Source organism: Phocoena phocoena, chromosome 10 (assembly GCF_963924675.1).
Source record: "Phocoena phocoena chromosome 10, mPhoPho1.1, whole genome shotgun sequence".
Lineage (NCBI taxonomy): Eukaryota > Metazoa > Chordata > Mammalia > Artiodactyla > Phocoenidae > Phocoena > Phocoena phocoena.
Window position 1 is genome coordinate 46841303 of NC_089228.1, and position 17814 is coordinate 46859116.

The following is a 17814-nucleotide window of genomic DNA, read 5'->3' on the forward strand; positions in this document are numbered from 1 at the left end:
TTGATCTTTGCTGTTGTTTTCTTCATGTCTTTTTCATTTATTTCTGATCTGATCTTTATGATTTCCTTCCTTCTGTTAACTTTGGGGTTTTTTTGTTCTTCCTTCTCTGATTGCTTTAGGTTTAAGGTTAGGTTGTTTATTTGAGATTTTTCTTGTTTCTTGAGGTAGGCTTGTATTGCATAATCTTTCCTCGTAGAACTGCTTTTGCTGCATCCCATAGGTTTTGGGTCGTCATGTTTTTGTTGTCATTTGTTTCCAGGTATTTTTTGATTTCCTCTGATTTCTTCTGTGACCTCTTGGTTATTTAGTGGCATATTGTTTAACCTCCATGTGTTTTTACTTTTTACAGTTTTTTACTCATAATATCTAGTCTCATAGCATTGTGGTCAGAAAATATACTTGATATGATTTCAGTTTTCTTAAATTTACTGAGGCTTGATTTGTGACCCAACATATGATCTATCCTGGAGAATGTTCCATGAGCACTTGAGAAGAAAGTGTATTTTATTGTTTTGGGGTGGAATGTCCTATAAATACCAATTAGGTCCATCTGGTCTAATGTGTCATTTGAAGCTTGTGTTTGTCTATTTTCATTTTGGATGATTTGTCCATTGGTGGAAGTGGGGTGTTAAAGTTGATATCCCCTTTTATGGCTGTTATTGTGTTACTGTGGTTGTGTTACTGTTGATTTCCCCTTTTATGGCTGTTAGCATTTGCCATACGTCTTGAGGTGCTCGTATCTTGGGTGCATAAATATTTACAATTGTTATATCTTCTTCTTGGATTGACCCCTTGATCATTACATAGTGTTCTTCTTTGTCTCTTGTAATAGTCTTTATTTTAAAGTCTATTTTGTCTGATATGAGAATTACTACTCCAGCTTTCTTTTGATTTCCATTTGCATGGAGTATCTTTCTCCATCCGCTCACTTTCAGTCTGTATGTGTCCCTAGGTCTGAAGTGGGTCTCTTTTAGACAGCATATATATGGGTCTTGTTTTTGCATCCATTCAGCCAGTCTGTATCTTTTGGTTGGAGCACTTAGTCCATTTACATTTAAGGTCATTATCGGTATGTATGTTCCTGTTACCAATTTCTTAATTGTTGTGGGCTTGTTTTTTTTTTTTTTTTTTGCGGTATGCGGGCCTCTCACTGTTGTGGCCTCTCCCGTTGCGGAGCACAGGCTCCGGACGCGCAGGCTTAGCGGCCATGGCTCACGAGCCTAGCCGCTCCGTGACACGTGGGATCTTCCCAGACCAGGGCACGAACCCATGTCCCCTGCATCGGCAGGCGGACTCTCAACTACTGCGCCACCAGGGAAGCCCTGTGGGCTTGTTTTTGTAGGTCTTTTCCTTCTTGTGTTTCTTGCCTAGAGAAGTTCCTTTAGCATTTGTTGTAAAACTGGTTTGGTGGTGCTGAATTACCTTAACTTTTGCTTGTCTGTAAAGGTTTTGATTTCTCCATCGAATCTGAATGAGATCTGTGCTGGGTAGAGTAATCTGGGTTGTAGGTTTTTCCCTTTCATCACTTTAAATATGTCCTGCCAGTCCCTTCTGGCTTGCAGAGTTTCTGCTGAAAGATCAGCTGTTAACCTTATGGGGATTCCCTTGTATGTTATTTGTTGCTTTTCCCTTGCTGCTATTAATATTTTTTCTTTGTGTTTAATTTTTGATAGTTTGATTAATATGTGTCTTGGCATGTTTCTCCTTGGATTTATCCTGTATGGGACTCTCTATGCTTCCTGGACTTGATTGACCATTTCCTTTCCCATGTTAGGGAAGTTTTCAACTGTAATCTCATCAAATATTTTCTCAAGCCCTTTCTTTTTCTTTTCTTCTTCTGCAACCCCTCTAATTTGAATGTTGGTGTGTTTAATGTTGTCCTAGAGGTCTCTATGACTGTCCTCAATTCTTTTCATTCTTTTTCCTTTATTCTGCTCTGCAGCAGTTATTTCCACTGTTTTATCTTCCAGGTCACTTCTCTGTTTTCTGCCTCAGTTATTCTGCTATTAATTCCTTCTAGAGAATTTTTAATTTCATTTATTGTGTTGTTCATCATTGTTTGTTTGCTCTTTAGCTCTTCTAGGTCCTTGTTAAACGTTTCTTGTATTTGCTCCATTTTCTTTCCAAGATGTTGGATCATCTTTACTGTCCTTACTCTGAATTCTGAAATAGGTAGACTACCTATTTCCTCTTCATTTGTTTGGTCTGGTGAGTTTTTGCCTTGCTCCTTCATCTGCTGCATATTTCTCTTTCTTCTCATTTTGTTTAACTTACTGTGTTTGGGGTCTCCTTTTCACAGCCTACAGGTTCGTAGTTCCCGTTGTTTTTGGTGTCTGTCCACAGTGGGTGAGGTTGGTTCAGTGGCTTGTGTAGGCTTCCTGGGGGAGGGGACTGGTGCCTGTGTTTTGGTGGTTGGGGCTGGATCTTGTCTTTCTGGTGGGCAGGGCCATGTCTGGTGGTGTGTTTTGGGGTGTCTGTGAACTTAGTATGACTTTAGGCAGTCTCTCTGCTGATGTGTGGGGTTGTGTTCCTGTTTTGCTAGTTGTTTGGCATGGGGTGTCCAGCACTGGAGATTGCTGGCCGTTGGGTGGAGCTGGGTCTTAGCGTTGAGACAGAGTCTCTGGGAGAGCTCTCGCTGATTGATATTATGTGGGGCCGGGAGATCTCTGGTGGTCTTCTGGACTCAGCTCTCCCACCTTGGAGGCTCATGCCTGACATCCGGGTGAAGCACCAAGACCCTGCCAGCCACACAGCTCAGAAGAAAAGGAAGAAAAAAAAGAAAAAAGAAAGAAAATAAATAGTAAAATAAAAAAATAAGAGACAGCAACCAAACCAATAAACAAATCCACCAATGATAACAAGCACTAAAACTTAAACCAAGATAAACATAAAGATCAGAAACAAATCAGTTGCAGAAAGCAAACCCCAAGTCTACAGTTGCTCCCAAAGCCCACCACCTCCATTTTAGGAATATTCGTTGTCTATTCAGGTATTCCACAGCTGCAGGGTTCATCAAGTTGTTTGTGGGGTTTTATCTGCTAACCCTGAGGCTGCACGGAGAAATTACCCTTTCTCTTCTTTTTTGCTCAGCTTCTGGGGTCAGCTTTGGTTTTCGCCCTGCCTCTGTGTGTAGGTCGCCCTCAGGCATCTATTCCCTGCCCAGACTGGAGGGGGTTAAAGTAGCGGCTGATTAGGGCTCTCTTGCTCACTCAGATCAGGGAGAGGGAGGGGTACGGTAGTCATAATTGGAATGTGGGGCGAGCCTGTGGCGGCAGAGGCCAGCATGACGTTGCAACAGCCTGAGGTGCACCGTGTGTTCTCCTGGGGAAGTTGTCCCTGGATCTTGGGACCCTGGCAGTGGTGTGCTTCACAGGCTCCCGGGGGTGTGTGGGCAGTGACCTGCGCTGGCACACAGGATTTTTGGTGGCAGCAGCAGCATTAGCATTTCACGCCTGTATGTGGGATATGAGCAGATAGCTGTGGCTGGCGCCCATCTCAGGAGCTCATTTAGGCGGTGCCCTGCCTTCTGTGGGCACATGGGGAAGGAATCCCCTCTCCTCACACACCCCCAAAACAGTGGTCTCTTCCCTCCTTGGCAGGTCCAGACTTTTCCCCAGACTCTCTCCTGTCTCGCTGTGGCACCCTAGCCCCCTTCAGGCTGTGTTCACACAGCCAACCCCAGTCCTCTCCCTGGGATCTGACCTCCAAAGCCCAAGCCTCAGCTCCCAGCCCCCACTTGCCCTGGCGGGTAAGCAGACAAGCGTCTCAGGTTGGTGAGTGCTGGTCGGCACTGATCCTCTCTGTGGGAATCTCTCCTCTTTGCCCTCTGCACCCCTGTTGCTGCACTCTCCTTTGTGACTCCGAAGCTTCCCCCCCACCCACCCCCCATCTCTGCCAGTGAAGGGGCTTCCTAGTGTGTGGAAACTTTTCCTCCTTCACAGCTCCTTCCCAGAGGTGCAGGTCCGTCTCTATTCTTTTCTCTCTGTTTTTTCTTTTTTCTTTTGCACTACTCAGGTAAATGGGGATTTTCTTGCCTTTTGGGAAGTCTGAAGTCTCCTGCCAGCGCTCAGTAGGTGTTCTGTAGGAGTTGTTCCACATGTGTAGGTGTATTTTTGATGTATTTGTGGGGAGGAAGGTGATCTCCATGTCTTACTCCTCCACCTTCTTGAAGGTCTCTCTTGATCATACGATTTTTATCCTTCATTTTATTCATGTGGTATATCACATTGATTTGCGATTGTTGAACCATTCTTGTATCTTTGGAATAAACTCCACTTGATAGTGGTATGTGATCCTTTTAATATACGTATTGTTGAATCCAGTTGGCTTACATTTTGTTGAGGATTTTTACATCTATGTTCATCAGTGATATTGACCTGTAATTTTCTTTTTTGTGTGGTGTCCTTGTCTATTTTGGTATTGAGAAATGCTGGCCTTGTAAAACGAGTTTGGAAGTGTTGCTCCTTTTCTGTTATTTGGCATAGTTTGAGAGGGATTGGTATTAATTCTTCTTTGAATGTTTGGTAGAATTCACCAGTGAAGTTGTCTGGTCTCTTACTTTTCTTTGTAGGGAGTTGTAAAATTACTGATTCAATCTCTTTACTAGTAATCATTCTGTTTAAATTTTCTGTTTCTTCATGATTCAGTCTTGGAAGGTTGTATGTTTCTAGGAATTTATCCATTTCTTCTCAGTTGTCCAATTTGTTGGCATATAATTTTTCACAGTAGCTCTCTTATTATTCTTTGTATTTCTGTGCTGTCAGTTGTAATGCTTCCTTTTTCATTTTTGATTTTGAGTGAGTCTGGCTAAAGGTTTGTCAGTTTTATCTTTTCAAAGAACCAAATCTTAGTTTCACTCATCTTTTCTATTGTTGTTTTAGTCTCTGTTTCACTTATTTTTTCTCTTTGTTATTTCCTTCCTTCTACTAACTTTGGGCCTTGTTTCTTCCTTTTCTAGTTCCTTGAGGTGTACAGTTACGTTGTTTACTTGAGATTTTTCTTGAGGTATAAAGTTAGGTTGTTTACTTGATTTAGCTACTTTTGCCTTTTAATCTTTTTTTAAAAATAAATTTATTTGTTGGTTTTTTTAAAATTTATTTTTGGCTGTGTTGAGTCTTCGTTGCTGCATGCGGGCTTCCTCTAGTTGTGGTGAGTGGGGGATACTCTTCGTTGCGGTGCGTGGGCTTTTCATTGCGGTACGTGGGCTTCTCATTGCGGTGGCTTCTCTTGTTGTGGAGCATGGGGCTGTAGGTGTGCGGGCTACAGTATCTGTGGCACATGGTCTCAGTAGTTGTGGCTCATGGTCTCAGTAGTTGTGGCTCGCGGGTTGTAGAGTGCAGGCTCAGTAGATGTGGCGCACGGGCTTATTTGCTCCGCGGCATTTGGAATCTTCCTGGACCAGGGCTCAAACCGTGTTCCCTGCATTGGCAGGTGGATTCTTAACCACTGTCCCACCAGGGAAGTCCCTTGTGTTTTAATCTTCGTACTAGTTTTAGTAGTGGTTAGTGCACTACCTTTATGTATATTTACCTTTACCAGTGAGATTTATACTTTGATATGTTTTCTGGTTAGTAATTAGTGCTGTTTTTTTTCAGCTTAAAGAAATCCCTTTAACATTTCTTGTAAGGCTGGTTTAGTAGTGATGAACTCCTTTAGCTTTTGCTTGTATGGAAAACTCTACCTCTTATTTAGTTCTGAATAACTTTGCTGGTTAAAGTGTTATTGGTTCAAAATTTTTTTTCTTTCATGACTTTAAATATATCATGCCACTCCCTTCTGTCCTGCAGTTTCTGCTGAAAAATCAACCGAGAGACTTATGAGGTACCTTATGTATAAAAAATTATTTTTCTTTTTCTGCTTTTAAGATTCTCTCCTTGTTTTTAACTTCTGGCATTTTAATTATAATGTGTCTTAGTGTGGGTCTCTTTAGGTTCATCTTATTTGTAACTCTCTGGGCTTCCTGAATCTGGATGTCTTTTTCTTTTCCCAGGTTAGGCAAGTTTTCAGCCCTTATTTCTTAAAATAAGTTTTCTGCCCTTTTCTCTCTCTCTCCTTTTTCTGGGACTCCTAAAGTGTGACTATTACTCAGCTTGATGTTTTCTTATAAGTCCCTTATGGTATCTTTATTTTTTTTTATCATTCTTTTTTCTTTTTCCTACTCTGTTTGGGTGATTTCCTCTGCCCTGTCTTGGGTTCATTGATCCTTTTTTTTCTGCTTTGTCTAGTCTGATGTTGAACTCACCTAGTGTTTTGTTTTGTTTGTTTGTTTGGCTACACTGTGTGGCTTTTGGGATCTTAGTTCCCTGCGCAGGGATTGAACCCGGGCCCCTGCAGTGAGAGTGCCAAGTCCTAACCACTGAACTGCCAGGGAATTTCCACATCTAGTGTATTTTTTAGTTCATATTTTTCAGTTCCGTGATTTCTGTGTGGAACTCTCTTGTATTTTCTGTCTCTGTGTCAAAATTCTCACCATGTTTATTCTCCCAAGTTCAGTGAGCATCTTTACGACCATTACTTTGAACTCTTTATCAGGTAAATTACTCATCTTTGTTCCATTAGCGTTTTTTTTCTTTTTTCCTGGGGTTTTATCATGTTCTTTTGTTTGGAACACATTCCTCTGTTTCTTCATTTTGCTTGATTCTCTGTTGGTTTCTGTGCAATAGATGAAAAACAACCACTTCTCCTAGTCTTAAAGGGTTGACCATAGGAGATAAACCTTATTGTTTAACCCTGCCCTAGCTCTTCGTGTCTTTCAAACCTTTGTGATTGTCCAAGAAGCTTATTTTATTTTGACTGGTTCCCAGTAGAGGATGTGCCAAGGCCAGTGTCCCAAAGGGGAGGATCTCAGTCAGCACCTAGATTCAGGCTGAATGGAAGCCAAAACCTTACGTATCAGTTTCTAAATAATGCAAATATGTATGTATATATATTGCTGTGGGACCACAACCGTAAGCCTTGCTGGCCTCCAGGTTTGGAGGCGTCGCTTGGGCAGCAGTCGCACAAATCAGGGCTCCAGAGGAGTACACAAGCTCCTTTCTGGGAGATATTGGTGAGCTATAGCAAGGCAGAGGGTGAGTGCAAAATGGCATCTCCCAGCCTCTGTTCCATGAAAGCACCTCTGTAGTCGTTAATGTGTGCCAAACCAGAAACCTGCTTCTAAGGCCAAAACTCCTGGACAAATAAATAGGCCACTTTCTCAGAGAGACTAGGGATGTGTTTCTGTCAACTGTCTGTGTGGTGTCCTGAGAGTGGCAGTCTGCCAAGAACTGTCTCTCTGATTGTTACAGTCCCATGGGACCCAGGAACACAAGCCCCTCTGACTGCCAGAGCCAGGTGATCAAGGGGTGTCCTCTGGGTAGCAAACATAAAAACTGGGTCACCAAACATAAAATGGCAGAGGGGGAGCAGGAAGATGGTGTCCACCAGTCTCCGTCCCTGGAGAGCATCCCAGCAGGCCCCTGCTCCTTCGGCCATTGCTTTAAAATTAGGAAATTAGTCTCTTTCACGTAAAGCCCGGGTGATTTCGAAAGGCTGCTTCTGTGCTGGGCCCTGGTGCAGGTGAGTCTGCACACAAGCCCTTTAAGAGCCATTCCTCGATTTGCCACACCCCATGTGTTTCAGGGGCTTGAGCCCCATTGGTCTTCAAAGCCAGACATTTTGGGGGCTCATCTTTCAGCTGCCAGTCTTAAAAATCGGGGTGCCCAATGTGGGTTATGAGCCCTTTGCTCCTCGGGGAGAAGCTCTGGGTTTTGAGTTCCCTCCCGACTGTGGGTCGCTGCACCAGGGTGGGGTTTATCGTGAGATTGTGTCTCAGCCTTTCACACCTGCTTCGATGTGGTGTCTCTCTGGTTTGGGTGATGTGGAGGGCCTTTCTCTGCCAGTTTTTAGGTTATTGTCAGAGGAAATTGTTGACTGTGTAGCTGTAGATTTCAGTGTGAGTGTGGAGGAGGTGAGATCAGGATCTTCCATCTTGAACTGGAACCCTGACATTCTTTTATTCATATAATATCTCCATAGTATAACCCACATGCCATGAAAACCTGACCAAATACATCTGCTTATAGTCCTGTCCTTTAATCCTGTGTTTGTGTGTACGTGCATACATACATACATATATATATGCTTACTTATGGACCTTACTAGGAAGTTTTTATATCTGAAGATAAAGAGACAAGAAGAAAGTTGACTAGCAGATAAAAAGGAAAAATTTATATATATGAGAAAAAATGTGAGTTACAGTGCTTTTCATCACCTTCCTAAATTGTTCATTCTGTTGATTACCCTTTTCTTGACTGATCTTTTTGCGTTGACATTTGTTTTTCTTGTTTTGGGGGGGTTTCAGGCCCACATCTTGCCCATATCCTGTCACCTAATAAAGAACTAGTGGAACTGTAAGTGCTCTCTGCCTATAGAAATGAACCTCATTTGCCTTCCTCCATCTGCTTCTTGTATTTCTTTTGACCAAGGCCTTCATTTCACACACACAGTTACCAGGCACTCACGTGGCCACAAGCCGGTTAGTGTGTTTGGCACTGGCAATATACGAATGACTTTTAACGTGGGTTTAGTATTCATTGTGCTCAGAGTGCAGTAGGGCAGATAAATAGTAGACAAGTAACCACAGCAATAGTAACTATACCTGTAACAAGGGCCAGAGGACTGACTAATCACCTGTGCTCTTGGCATCAGGATCAGGGACAGTATCTCAGAAAAGACAAGGTATTCTGGGCAGAGGGAAAAGCCATAGAGGCATAAAATAACATGGAATTTTGGGAGTTATGAGGTATTGAAAAAGTACAATGTGGGGCTTTCCTGGTGGTGCAGTGGTTGGGAGTCCGCCTGCCGATGCAGGGGATGCGGGTTCATGCCCCGGTCCGGGAAGATCCCACATGCCGCGGAGTGGCTGGGCCCGTGAGCCATGGCCGCTGAGCCTGCGCGTCCGGAGCCTGTGCTCCACAATGGGAGAGGCCACAACAGTGAAAGGCCCACGTACTGCAAAAAAAAAAAAAGTACAGTGTGAAAAAACAAGATGGGGCGAAGTAACCTGTGGATGGATTGTAAAGCATCTTCTGTGCAGATTTAAGGAATGTGATTTTATTCTGACAACTCCTCAGACATTTTAAGGAAGGTAGTCACCTGAGAAAAAAAGTGTTTTGAAGTCACTCAGAATTCAGGTCACATCTCTGCTTATGTCACTTACTAGCTGAATACTCTTGGGCCTGCATTTCTGAACCTCAGTGTTCACATCTGTGAAATGGGTGTAGCTTGGACTGGGAGTACCTTGGTTTGTGAGTGACTTAATCATTAAGCAAACATTATTTATTGAGCGCCTGTTACACATAATGCCCAGAGAAATTTTACAGGGAAGGGAAATGGAGTAGGATGAGCCTACAAACCTTAGAAAAGGTAGATGCTGTATCAACCCACTCAGAACTTAGCACATTTCTCTATTCACAGCTATTTTTTTTTTTTTTGCGGTACGCGGGCCTCTCACTGCTGTGGCCTCTCCCGTTGCGGAGCACAGGCTCCGGACGCGCAGGCTCAGCGGCCATGGCTCACGGACACAGCCACTCAGCAGCATGTGGGATCTTCCCGGACTGGGGCACGAACCCGTGTCCCCTGCATCGGCAGGCGGACTCTCAACCACTACACCACCAGGGAAGCCCCCTGTTTTAGTTTTAAATATTCCTCATCTTCTTGTCTCCATCCCTGTTGCCAAAGCCTTCGTTCTGGCTCTTACCTCTCATCTGGACTCTGCAGTAGTTGGTTTCTTTTCTTCTTTAATTCATTTTCTCTTTGATGAGAAAGTTCTCACTTTAAGTGATACTGGCCATATGCTGAGCGCTTGCTAACTGTCAGATGACTGCTAATGCCCTGCATTATCTCAGATTGTTAGGATATGCCTGGGGTCTGCTGCTAGACCAGAAGTTGAAGGCTCACCCTCTCCTTGGTTGGCTAAGAGCAAAGTGTGTCAGTTCCAGCCTCCCCATGCCTTTTGTCTCCTCTTGCGCAAGGCCTGCTTCCTTGTTCTCTTTGTTTCGCTGTCTTCTGCCAGATGCCTGGGACCTTCTTATCATCTACTGCTTGCTGGAATCCAAAGCTTTTAAAAGTTAACCGTTCATGCTAGGTAGATTGGACATGGGCCCATCCTCTGCATTTGTATTAGGGATGTGTTTTACACTTAACCATGAGATTTGAAGCTTTAAAAAAAATCTCATATTTTAATAAGATGTCTCTTCTCTCAGCCCTCACAGTAGGTATATTTTGTACTTGCTGTGAACCTGCCATTGAAATGATCGTACTCATGGTCTTTAACTTTTTTGTACTTCCACCCTGATAAGAAACTGTCTTGCAGTGGGGTGGTGGAATGCCTTTTTTGTCTTTTCTTGTTCTGCCCATTTTTAGTCTCTGCTTGATTATGTGGAATCTTACTATCCATGAAGGTAAGATGGACTTGGAGATCTACTTGTAGGTTCTCAGGTTGAAGGTATCTGTATCCCAGTACTTTATCACAATGCTTTGTACCTATTAGGTGAATTTGTCACATACAGATAGCTTCCTCATCACACGGACAGTATACTTTTTATTCTGCTTTTCTTCTCCCTATGTAACAGTTGGGAGTTGAGAAGAGCATTAACTCACTTATTTGTATTTTGTTTTTGATGCTCCAGGTCAGGATGGCTAACTGGTTGGCTTCCCACATGGTGTCCTTCGTCAACATCACACCTTAAAGAAGCTGAAGAGAAAATTTTAAAATGTAAGGTTTTCTTCTTATAAGTTAACTGAGCCATTTACTAAAATAGGTCCAATATAAAGCATCGCCTTGAAACTGAAGATCAGATTCTGTTGTGTGTTAGTTGTTGGCAAAAGAACATTTTTTTCCTTTTACATGTCATCAGTAAGTACGTAAATGTGGGAAGAAGTCAAGGGTTCTCAAACTTTTTGGTCTTGAGTCCCTTTTATACTCTTAAATTAGGAAGTACCCCAAGGAGCTTTGTTTAGAGGTTATAGCTATCAATATTTACTGTATTAAAAATTAAAACTGAGGGCTTCCCTGGTGGTGCAGTGGTTGGGAGTCCGCCTGCTGATGCAGGGGACATGGGTTTGTGCCCCGGTCAGGGAGGATCCCACATGCCAGGGAGCGGCTGTGCCCGTGAGCCATGGCCGCTGAGCCTGCGCGTCCGGAGCCTGTGCTCCGCAACGGGAGAGGCTGCAGCAGTGAGAGGCCCGCATACCGCCAAAAAAAAAAAAAAAAAAAAAAATTAAAGCTGAATAATTCAAAATATGTCAACTTATTAATTTATTTTAAAACAATAGTAATAAACCCATTGCAGGTTAAAATAAATAACATGTTTTCTAAAAATAACTGCTTTCTAAACAAATGTAGTGAAAAGAGTAACATTGTTTACAAGTTTACACCTCTTTAATATCTGGCTTAATGTAAGGCAGCTGGATTCTCATATCTGCTTCTGCATTCAGACTGTTGGTAGTCACTTATCATGTGACCTCTGGAAAACTCCACTGTATACCCATCAGAGAATGAGAGTGGAAAAGGCAAATAAAGTCTTAGATTGTTATGAAAATAGTTTTGACCTCGTGAGACCTCCTGAAAGGATCTGTGGCTCACTAGAGGTCCGCAGACTGCTCTGAGAGCAGGCTGTAGGTATCGCAGAGCAAGTAGCCTTGTCTAGTAGAACACATACTGGACTACATCCAGGTAACCTGTTCTAGGCCCAGGGCTGCAATCCAGGGGTTACAGCGTCTTGGGCAAGTTCCTTTTCTCACCTTCCTAGTTTTTGCCCATAAGAGGAGTGGGCGGGGTGATCCTTAGTCTAGTATTCTAGGATTCTTTATGTCTACATTTATAGTAGTGCGGAAACCTTTATCTTTTTTGTTTCTTGTGAGCACTGAAATTTACCCACACTTGTACTGTCAAAGTGTTCCCAGATATCTGTGGGTATACTTTCAAGTAATGGTGTTTACTGTGAAATTTTGTTTAGAGGAAGAGCTTACGTGGTGCAGTGCACCTACATGATTATTATGTATATTTGTGCATATACTTGTCCACACCTGTTTTTCATACTCTCTGCCACAAATGAATTTTGTTTGTGCATTTGAATGATTCAGGAGTAAGTGACCATAACTGGATATATCCAAAGAAGGGGACAATTAGCCATCTTATATGGATTTTTAACATGCAAATGGATTTCTACTCTGTATGGTTGGGTAATCTTGTTCTCTACAAAGCTGGCAAAGTTGTCATTGTGATTTACTAAAAGAAAAAATTCTTGTCAAGAGATTAAAAAAAAACGGGTGCTAGATACTCAATTCATGTGTTTAACAGACATACTGATTTCCTACTGCTGGGTTCTAGGGATGCAAATAGGAGTGAGAATTGGCCCCTGCTTTAATATCAGACATAGAAGCAAGCAACTAATACAGTGGGGTGAGCTCTCTCATAGAGGTCACAGATCGTTTTTATGGGAATGCGCAGACATCTATGTTCAGAATGTGGTTTGGCTTGGCACTAGTACCGGATCACCTCCTTTCCTAAACTGGTGTCATTTCCACTCACTCTGGGCTCTGTTAATATTCTGAACAAATGCTGGGTTTCCCCTCTGCCACTATGTGGGTACAAAACTGGAGATTATTTGGTTAAAGGGCAGAAACTCCCGGTTCTCTGTGTTTGTCCACTGCAGATGTATATGCACAAATAATTTAAGATATATCTAAAGTGTAGCTATTCAGTTGATAATTTAATGTAAAAGAATTTGAAATTAGTTTCATCTTTAGTCAGTTTTGGGGGAGATTTAAAGTATTTAGTCCTGTAGCATTGAGGGCAAGAAAGATTTTTTATCTACAAAATTGTGATTATTTGCTTCCTCTAGAGAGATTGTTGGATACGAACTCAGACTACCTGGCACCTCATGCTGAGCAGTTCCTGCCATCTTTTTCTACTAAACATTATGATGACTTAAGATTTCAGTTATGTGTTTAATACATGTTAATTCTTCCCTAAATTCATGATGATGTTTTAGGAAAAAAATGTTTCTTTTGAGTCTGAGTTCAATGTTCAATGCTTAATCTTCAAGTGTTCTACACATACAAGGTAGTATTCTATTGTCTGTAAAGCTAGAGACTTTAAAATAATGGATTCAGCAGCCACTAAGTTCCACTCCAGTACCCTCAACTGATAGATATGGAAAGAAGTCCAAAGAGCTGACATGACTTGCCAGAAAACCTAGGCCACAGTTGCTTGAGACTTGTCTGAGATAGATCTTACCACCAAGATGTAAAATATGGTAATTAAGAAATACTTGCTTTGGGACTTCCCTGGTGGTGCATTGGTTAAGAATCCGCCTGCCAGTGCAGAGGACATGGGTTTGAGTCCTGGTCCGGGAAGCTCCCACGTGCTGCTGAGCAACTAAGTGTGTGCACCACAACTACTGAGCCTGCACCCTAGAGCCTGTGAGCCACAACTACTGAGCCTGCATGCCACAACTACTGAAGCCCGCTCACCTAGAGCCCATGCTCTGCAGCAAGAGAAGCCACTGCAATGAGAAGCCTGTGCACCACAATGAAGAAATAAACAAATAAATAAAATTAAAGAAAAAAAGAATTGCTTCAATAAAATGTGCACTTTTTTTTTAGGGCTGATATAATACAGGCTAAACTCATATAAATGAATACCAGATGGTTTCTAGATTATTCATTTCTGATTGCTCTGAGAATACTCCCCTTCTCAGAAGTAGTGACACTAAGCAGAATCTCTCTTTTGTGTTTCCATTAGGTGTCCCCTGCACATACAGAAAAGGACCTGTTCGTGTATCTAATGGAAATAAAGTATGGACACTGAAGCTTTCTCATAATATTTCAAATATGACTCCACTTGTCCTCCTCCATGGTTTTGGAGGAGGTCTTGGACTCTGGGCACTGAATTTTGGAGATCTTTGCACCAATAGACCTGTCTATGCTTTTGACCTGCTGGGCTTTGGACGAAGTAGCAGACCCAGATTTGACAGTGATGCAGAAGAAGTAGAGAATCAGTTTGTGGAATCCATTGAAGAGTGGAGATGTGCATTAGGATTGGACAAAATGATTTTGCTTGGACACAACCTGGGTGGGTTCCTGGCTGCTGCCTACTCACTGAAGTACCCATCAAGGTAAGTGATGGTGACAAAAGAGAGGCACCCAAGCGCTGGTTTCCAGTTCCCCTCTTTGGTGGTTGTTGGTGTCTGAACCTTATAAGACAGTCATTGTCTTAAAGGACCCTGTAGACTGAATAGCCACAACTGATGGCCAATTTAGTAGCAGAAATAGTGTTGTCAGGTTTTCCTATTACATATGCTACACATTGGTAGGAGGCTTGTGAAAGGACTTTCTATTTGTTAGAATGTACACAATTTAAGCCATGAGTAAAAACTGTTGTGTTGTTATTGTTTACAGTTATTATTATCATTAGACCTATGGATCCAGCAGGCTTTTCCTAACCTTTTCCAGGTTTTAGTAAGCTGCAATAGAAAACCAGAGGTTAGAAATTAGAAGACGTAGGTGCTAGTGCTATCTTTATGGCTTAGAGCAAATCACTTAATCTCTAAATTTTAGTTTCCACATCTCTAAGCTACAGAAAATACACCTGCATAGAATATCTTTTAGCTTTTTTTATTATTATACTGTGCCCTAACCTTTATTGCTATAGAATTTTTTTCTGAGTCATTGAATTAATGAGTGTTTACTTCAGAATCTTTGTAACATCTCTTCCTTTCTTTTTTTTTTTTTTGCGGTACGCGGGCCTCTCAATGCTGTGGCCTCTCCCGTTGCGGAGCACAGGCTCCGGACGCGCAGGCTCAGCGGCCGTGGCTCACGGGCCCTGCCACTCCGCGGCATGTGGGATCTTCCCGGACTGGGGCACGAACCCGCGTCCCCTGCATTGGCAGGCAGACTCTCAACCACTGCGCCACCAGGGCAGCCCTCTCTTCCTTTCTTTACCTTATTTTCTTATGCTATTTCCTATTATTTATGTTGCTAATCTGGGGGGAGGTCACAAAATCATATTTTGTATGATTAGTAAGTATAGACCAGATGATACCGCAGTGTAGCACACAGTATAGGAAGGTGGCAGTTAACCTCCAGGGTTCTCCTTCCCCCTAGCTTTTTTCCTATGTTGCTTTTCAGAATGGCTTCCCTTGGAGCACTTCTCTTTTACCGGAGAAGAAAGAGATCAATGAATAAGAATGTCTCTGTTCTTATAGAGACATCATTTCCTTTGCTGCAGACGTCCTCACTGCTCCGTAATGGTCCCCATTTGTGTTAATTTCTTACCTTACAGAGACTTTTTGTGCTTGATCCTGACTAAGCAAATTCATCTAGATTTCCATAGAAGATCAGATGTTATGGTTAATAGAACAGTTCAGCAGACTCACAGATCCAAATGTAGTTAAACACAATTGACTGCTACCAGTGTAAGTGTTCATAATTATAGCAAGCCTCATAGTGAGTGAGATTTAGCATTAGCTGTCTCTTCCAAGTTGCACTCCTACTAAGCAGTTGGGTGGTTGTCAGGGTCGCCATCTGCGTGATCTGAGAGGTTTTACCTGAGCCAGAAAAGCTGCTTGGTGGCATACACATATTTTCTCTGGTGTAGCGGAGTGGTCTGTTTTATCCTGTAAGTAACTACCTACTCTAAATGTCACTTATCCAACTTTAACTTGATCCAGGTACCTTTTTAAAAAACTTTTTTTAGAGCTGTTTGAGAGGGAGGTACAGAGATTTCCCATGTAATCCTTGTTCCTACACATGCATAGCCTCCCCTACAAGGACCATTTTTATTATGCTGTCATGAGATTAAATCTTTGCGTTTCAGAAAGATTTTGGTGGGGTGGGGTGAGAGGAGAGGATAAAATGGTCTAATAGAGACCAAATGACGTTCAGTTAATTTCCTTCACTCACTGTGCTTCTTTTCTTATCTCTTCTCTCTTTTTTCTCAAGTGGACTTTGAGAATATGACGTTTTTCTTTGCCTCCTCAGGTATGATAGATATAATCTGTACTTTTTTTTTCTCCTAAGTAAAACCACAGCTCTTTAATTTCTATTGTTTCTATGCATGGAGGAAAAAACCACAAAGACAACACTTTTTTTGACTTGTTGGGACTTATGTCCCAATCCATACCTATTTCTGCCCTTAATCTTTTATGGGCAGCCCCATTCTTTCATTCTTTGTTTATTTTTATAGGACAGTTTGAGGAGAAGCGTGAAAATGCCTAGTTTAATGTACTTGTTTAGGAATGATTCTAATAATAGAAAATAAATAAAAACTAATTTTTTCCAATTTTTGGTACATTAGGCCAACCTGTGTGCTTCATCTCTATGAGCAGCAGAGTGCCTCTGTCCATAAAAGTTGTTCTATAGCCTAACTTGTGGCAGTGATCCCATATTTCCCCCAGATTCTTGATATTGATTAAAAACTGAGTATTCAGCAATTGTGATTCTTTATGTAAAAGTACCTGGATGAGTCCTTCATTGAAGTAAACAGGTTGGTTCTGTTTAAATAATGTTGAGTGACTTTGTGTGCTTGTAAGGCTTACAGTGCATTGGGGGAAAAGACACAAATAACCACATGAGTAGCATGACAGCTCTGAGAAATCTGGATGAATATCTGACCCAGTCTCAGGTCCATTATGGTATCCTAAAGAAGTGTAATTCGAGCTGAGGCGGAGGTCTCAAAGGGATGTAGCAGGAGAGCATTCTAGGTAGTAGGGACAAAAATTGCAAAGGTCCTGTTCTAGGGGGACATCTGGGCCATTCTGGAAAGGCTGTGTGGTTGGTGGGCAGAGAAGTTATGAACTGATTAATGGATAACTCCAAATGGAGGCACAAACCTCACGTTCCTTCCCCTAAAATGACCTTAGTTCATCTCCGTTCTCTTACCGTGATGTGTGATAATTAGAGATGTTTTCTGTAATTTTACTTGTAGATTAATATGCTGCATTAATTAAACAGGACCACTGTGTGAGGTGTCTTGGGCTGCCACTCTGTAAAATCTTCATCAAGCAGTGTCTGATCACCTTAAGGGGGGAACAAAGGGAATAGAGGAAACCAGCAACAATAGCCAAAGATACCGTCTCCTTTCTTTCATTTGTGTACTCAGTGTTTCCTTTTCATTTTCCTTTTCATTCTGGCCCCTGCTGTTCAGGATCCCATACAGAGACTATCTGTATTTTATAGGTATTTGTTATAAACTAAGGAAAAGGACACTATGAAAACTTTTATTAACTTAGAAAGTGTTTAGCAAAGAGATCCATTCCAAGTCACAACAGTATAGGTTACAACTGGTCTTCTCCACTAAAAGGTTTTCAGATCATCTTGCTTTTGACCTTGCCTGGCTCTGTCTCCTGTCTCCAGACTATGTGGAGCTGGGCTGAGCATTTCTTATCAGCCCGTCTTGAGAAGAAAGACTGTTCTACTTGACTCGAAGTTACAGGTATTTAAGTTTATTGTTCTGTGCCCCATCCTCCCCTCAGTGGCTTGGAACCAATGGGAACTATCTGGGGCTAACTTCTTTATGAGAATGCCTCATTTGTGCACTGACTCGAGTTCTTTCTGGTCCTTTTCCTTGTTCCTTAGTAGGTCCTGTAAACTCCTTTATACATTTTGGTTCTGGGTCTGGTCATTCCTGTTGTTGTATTATTTCTGGCTGGTAGCTGACTTTAAGTCTTGTGAAAGTCAGGTCTCCGTAGACTTGTTAGCATTTAGACTCAGCTGTCCCAGAATGTTGGAGCAGGTGTTACCTACTTCTTTGCCCTGTAGGCTGTAATC

General features: G+C 42.2%; 1 protein-coding gene across 1 annotated transcript in view; it reads left to right on the plus strand.

The window, feature by feature from the left end:
• ABHD5 (abhydrolase domain containing 5, lysophosphatidic acid acyltransferase) overlaps positions 1–17814 on the plus strand; it is a 45105-nt gene that overhangs the window by 15369 nt on the left and 11922 nt on the right. The window contains exons 2-3 of the mRNA XM_065884596.1: positions 10671–10756; positions 13790–14162. Coding sequence (XP_065740668.1) covers positions 10671–10756; positions 13790–14162 — 459 coding nt within the window. The remainder of the gene's footprint in view (positions 1–10670; positions 10757–13789; positions 14163–17814) is intronic.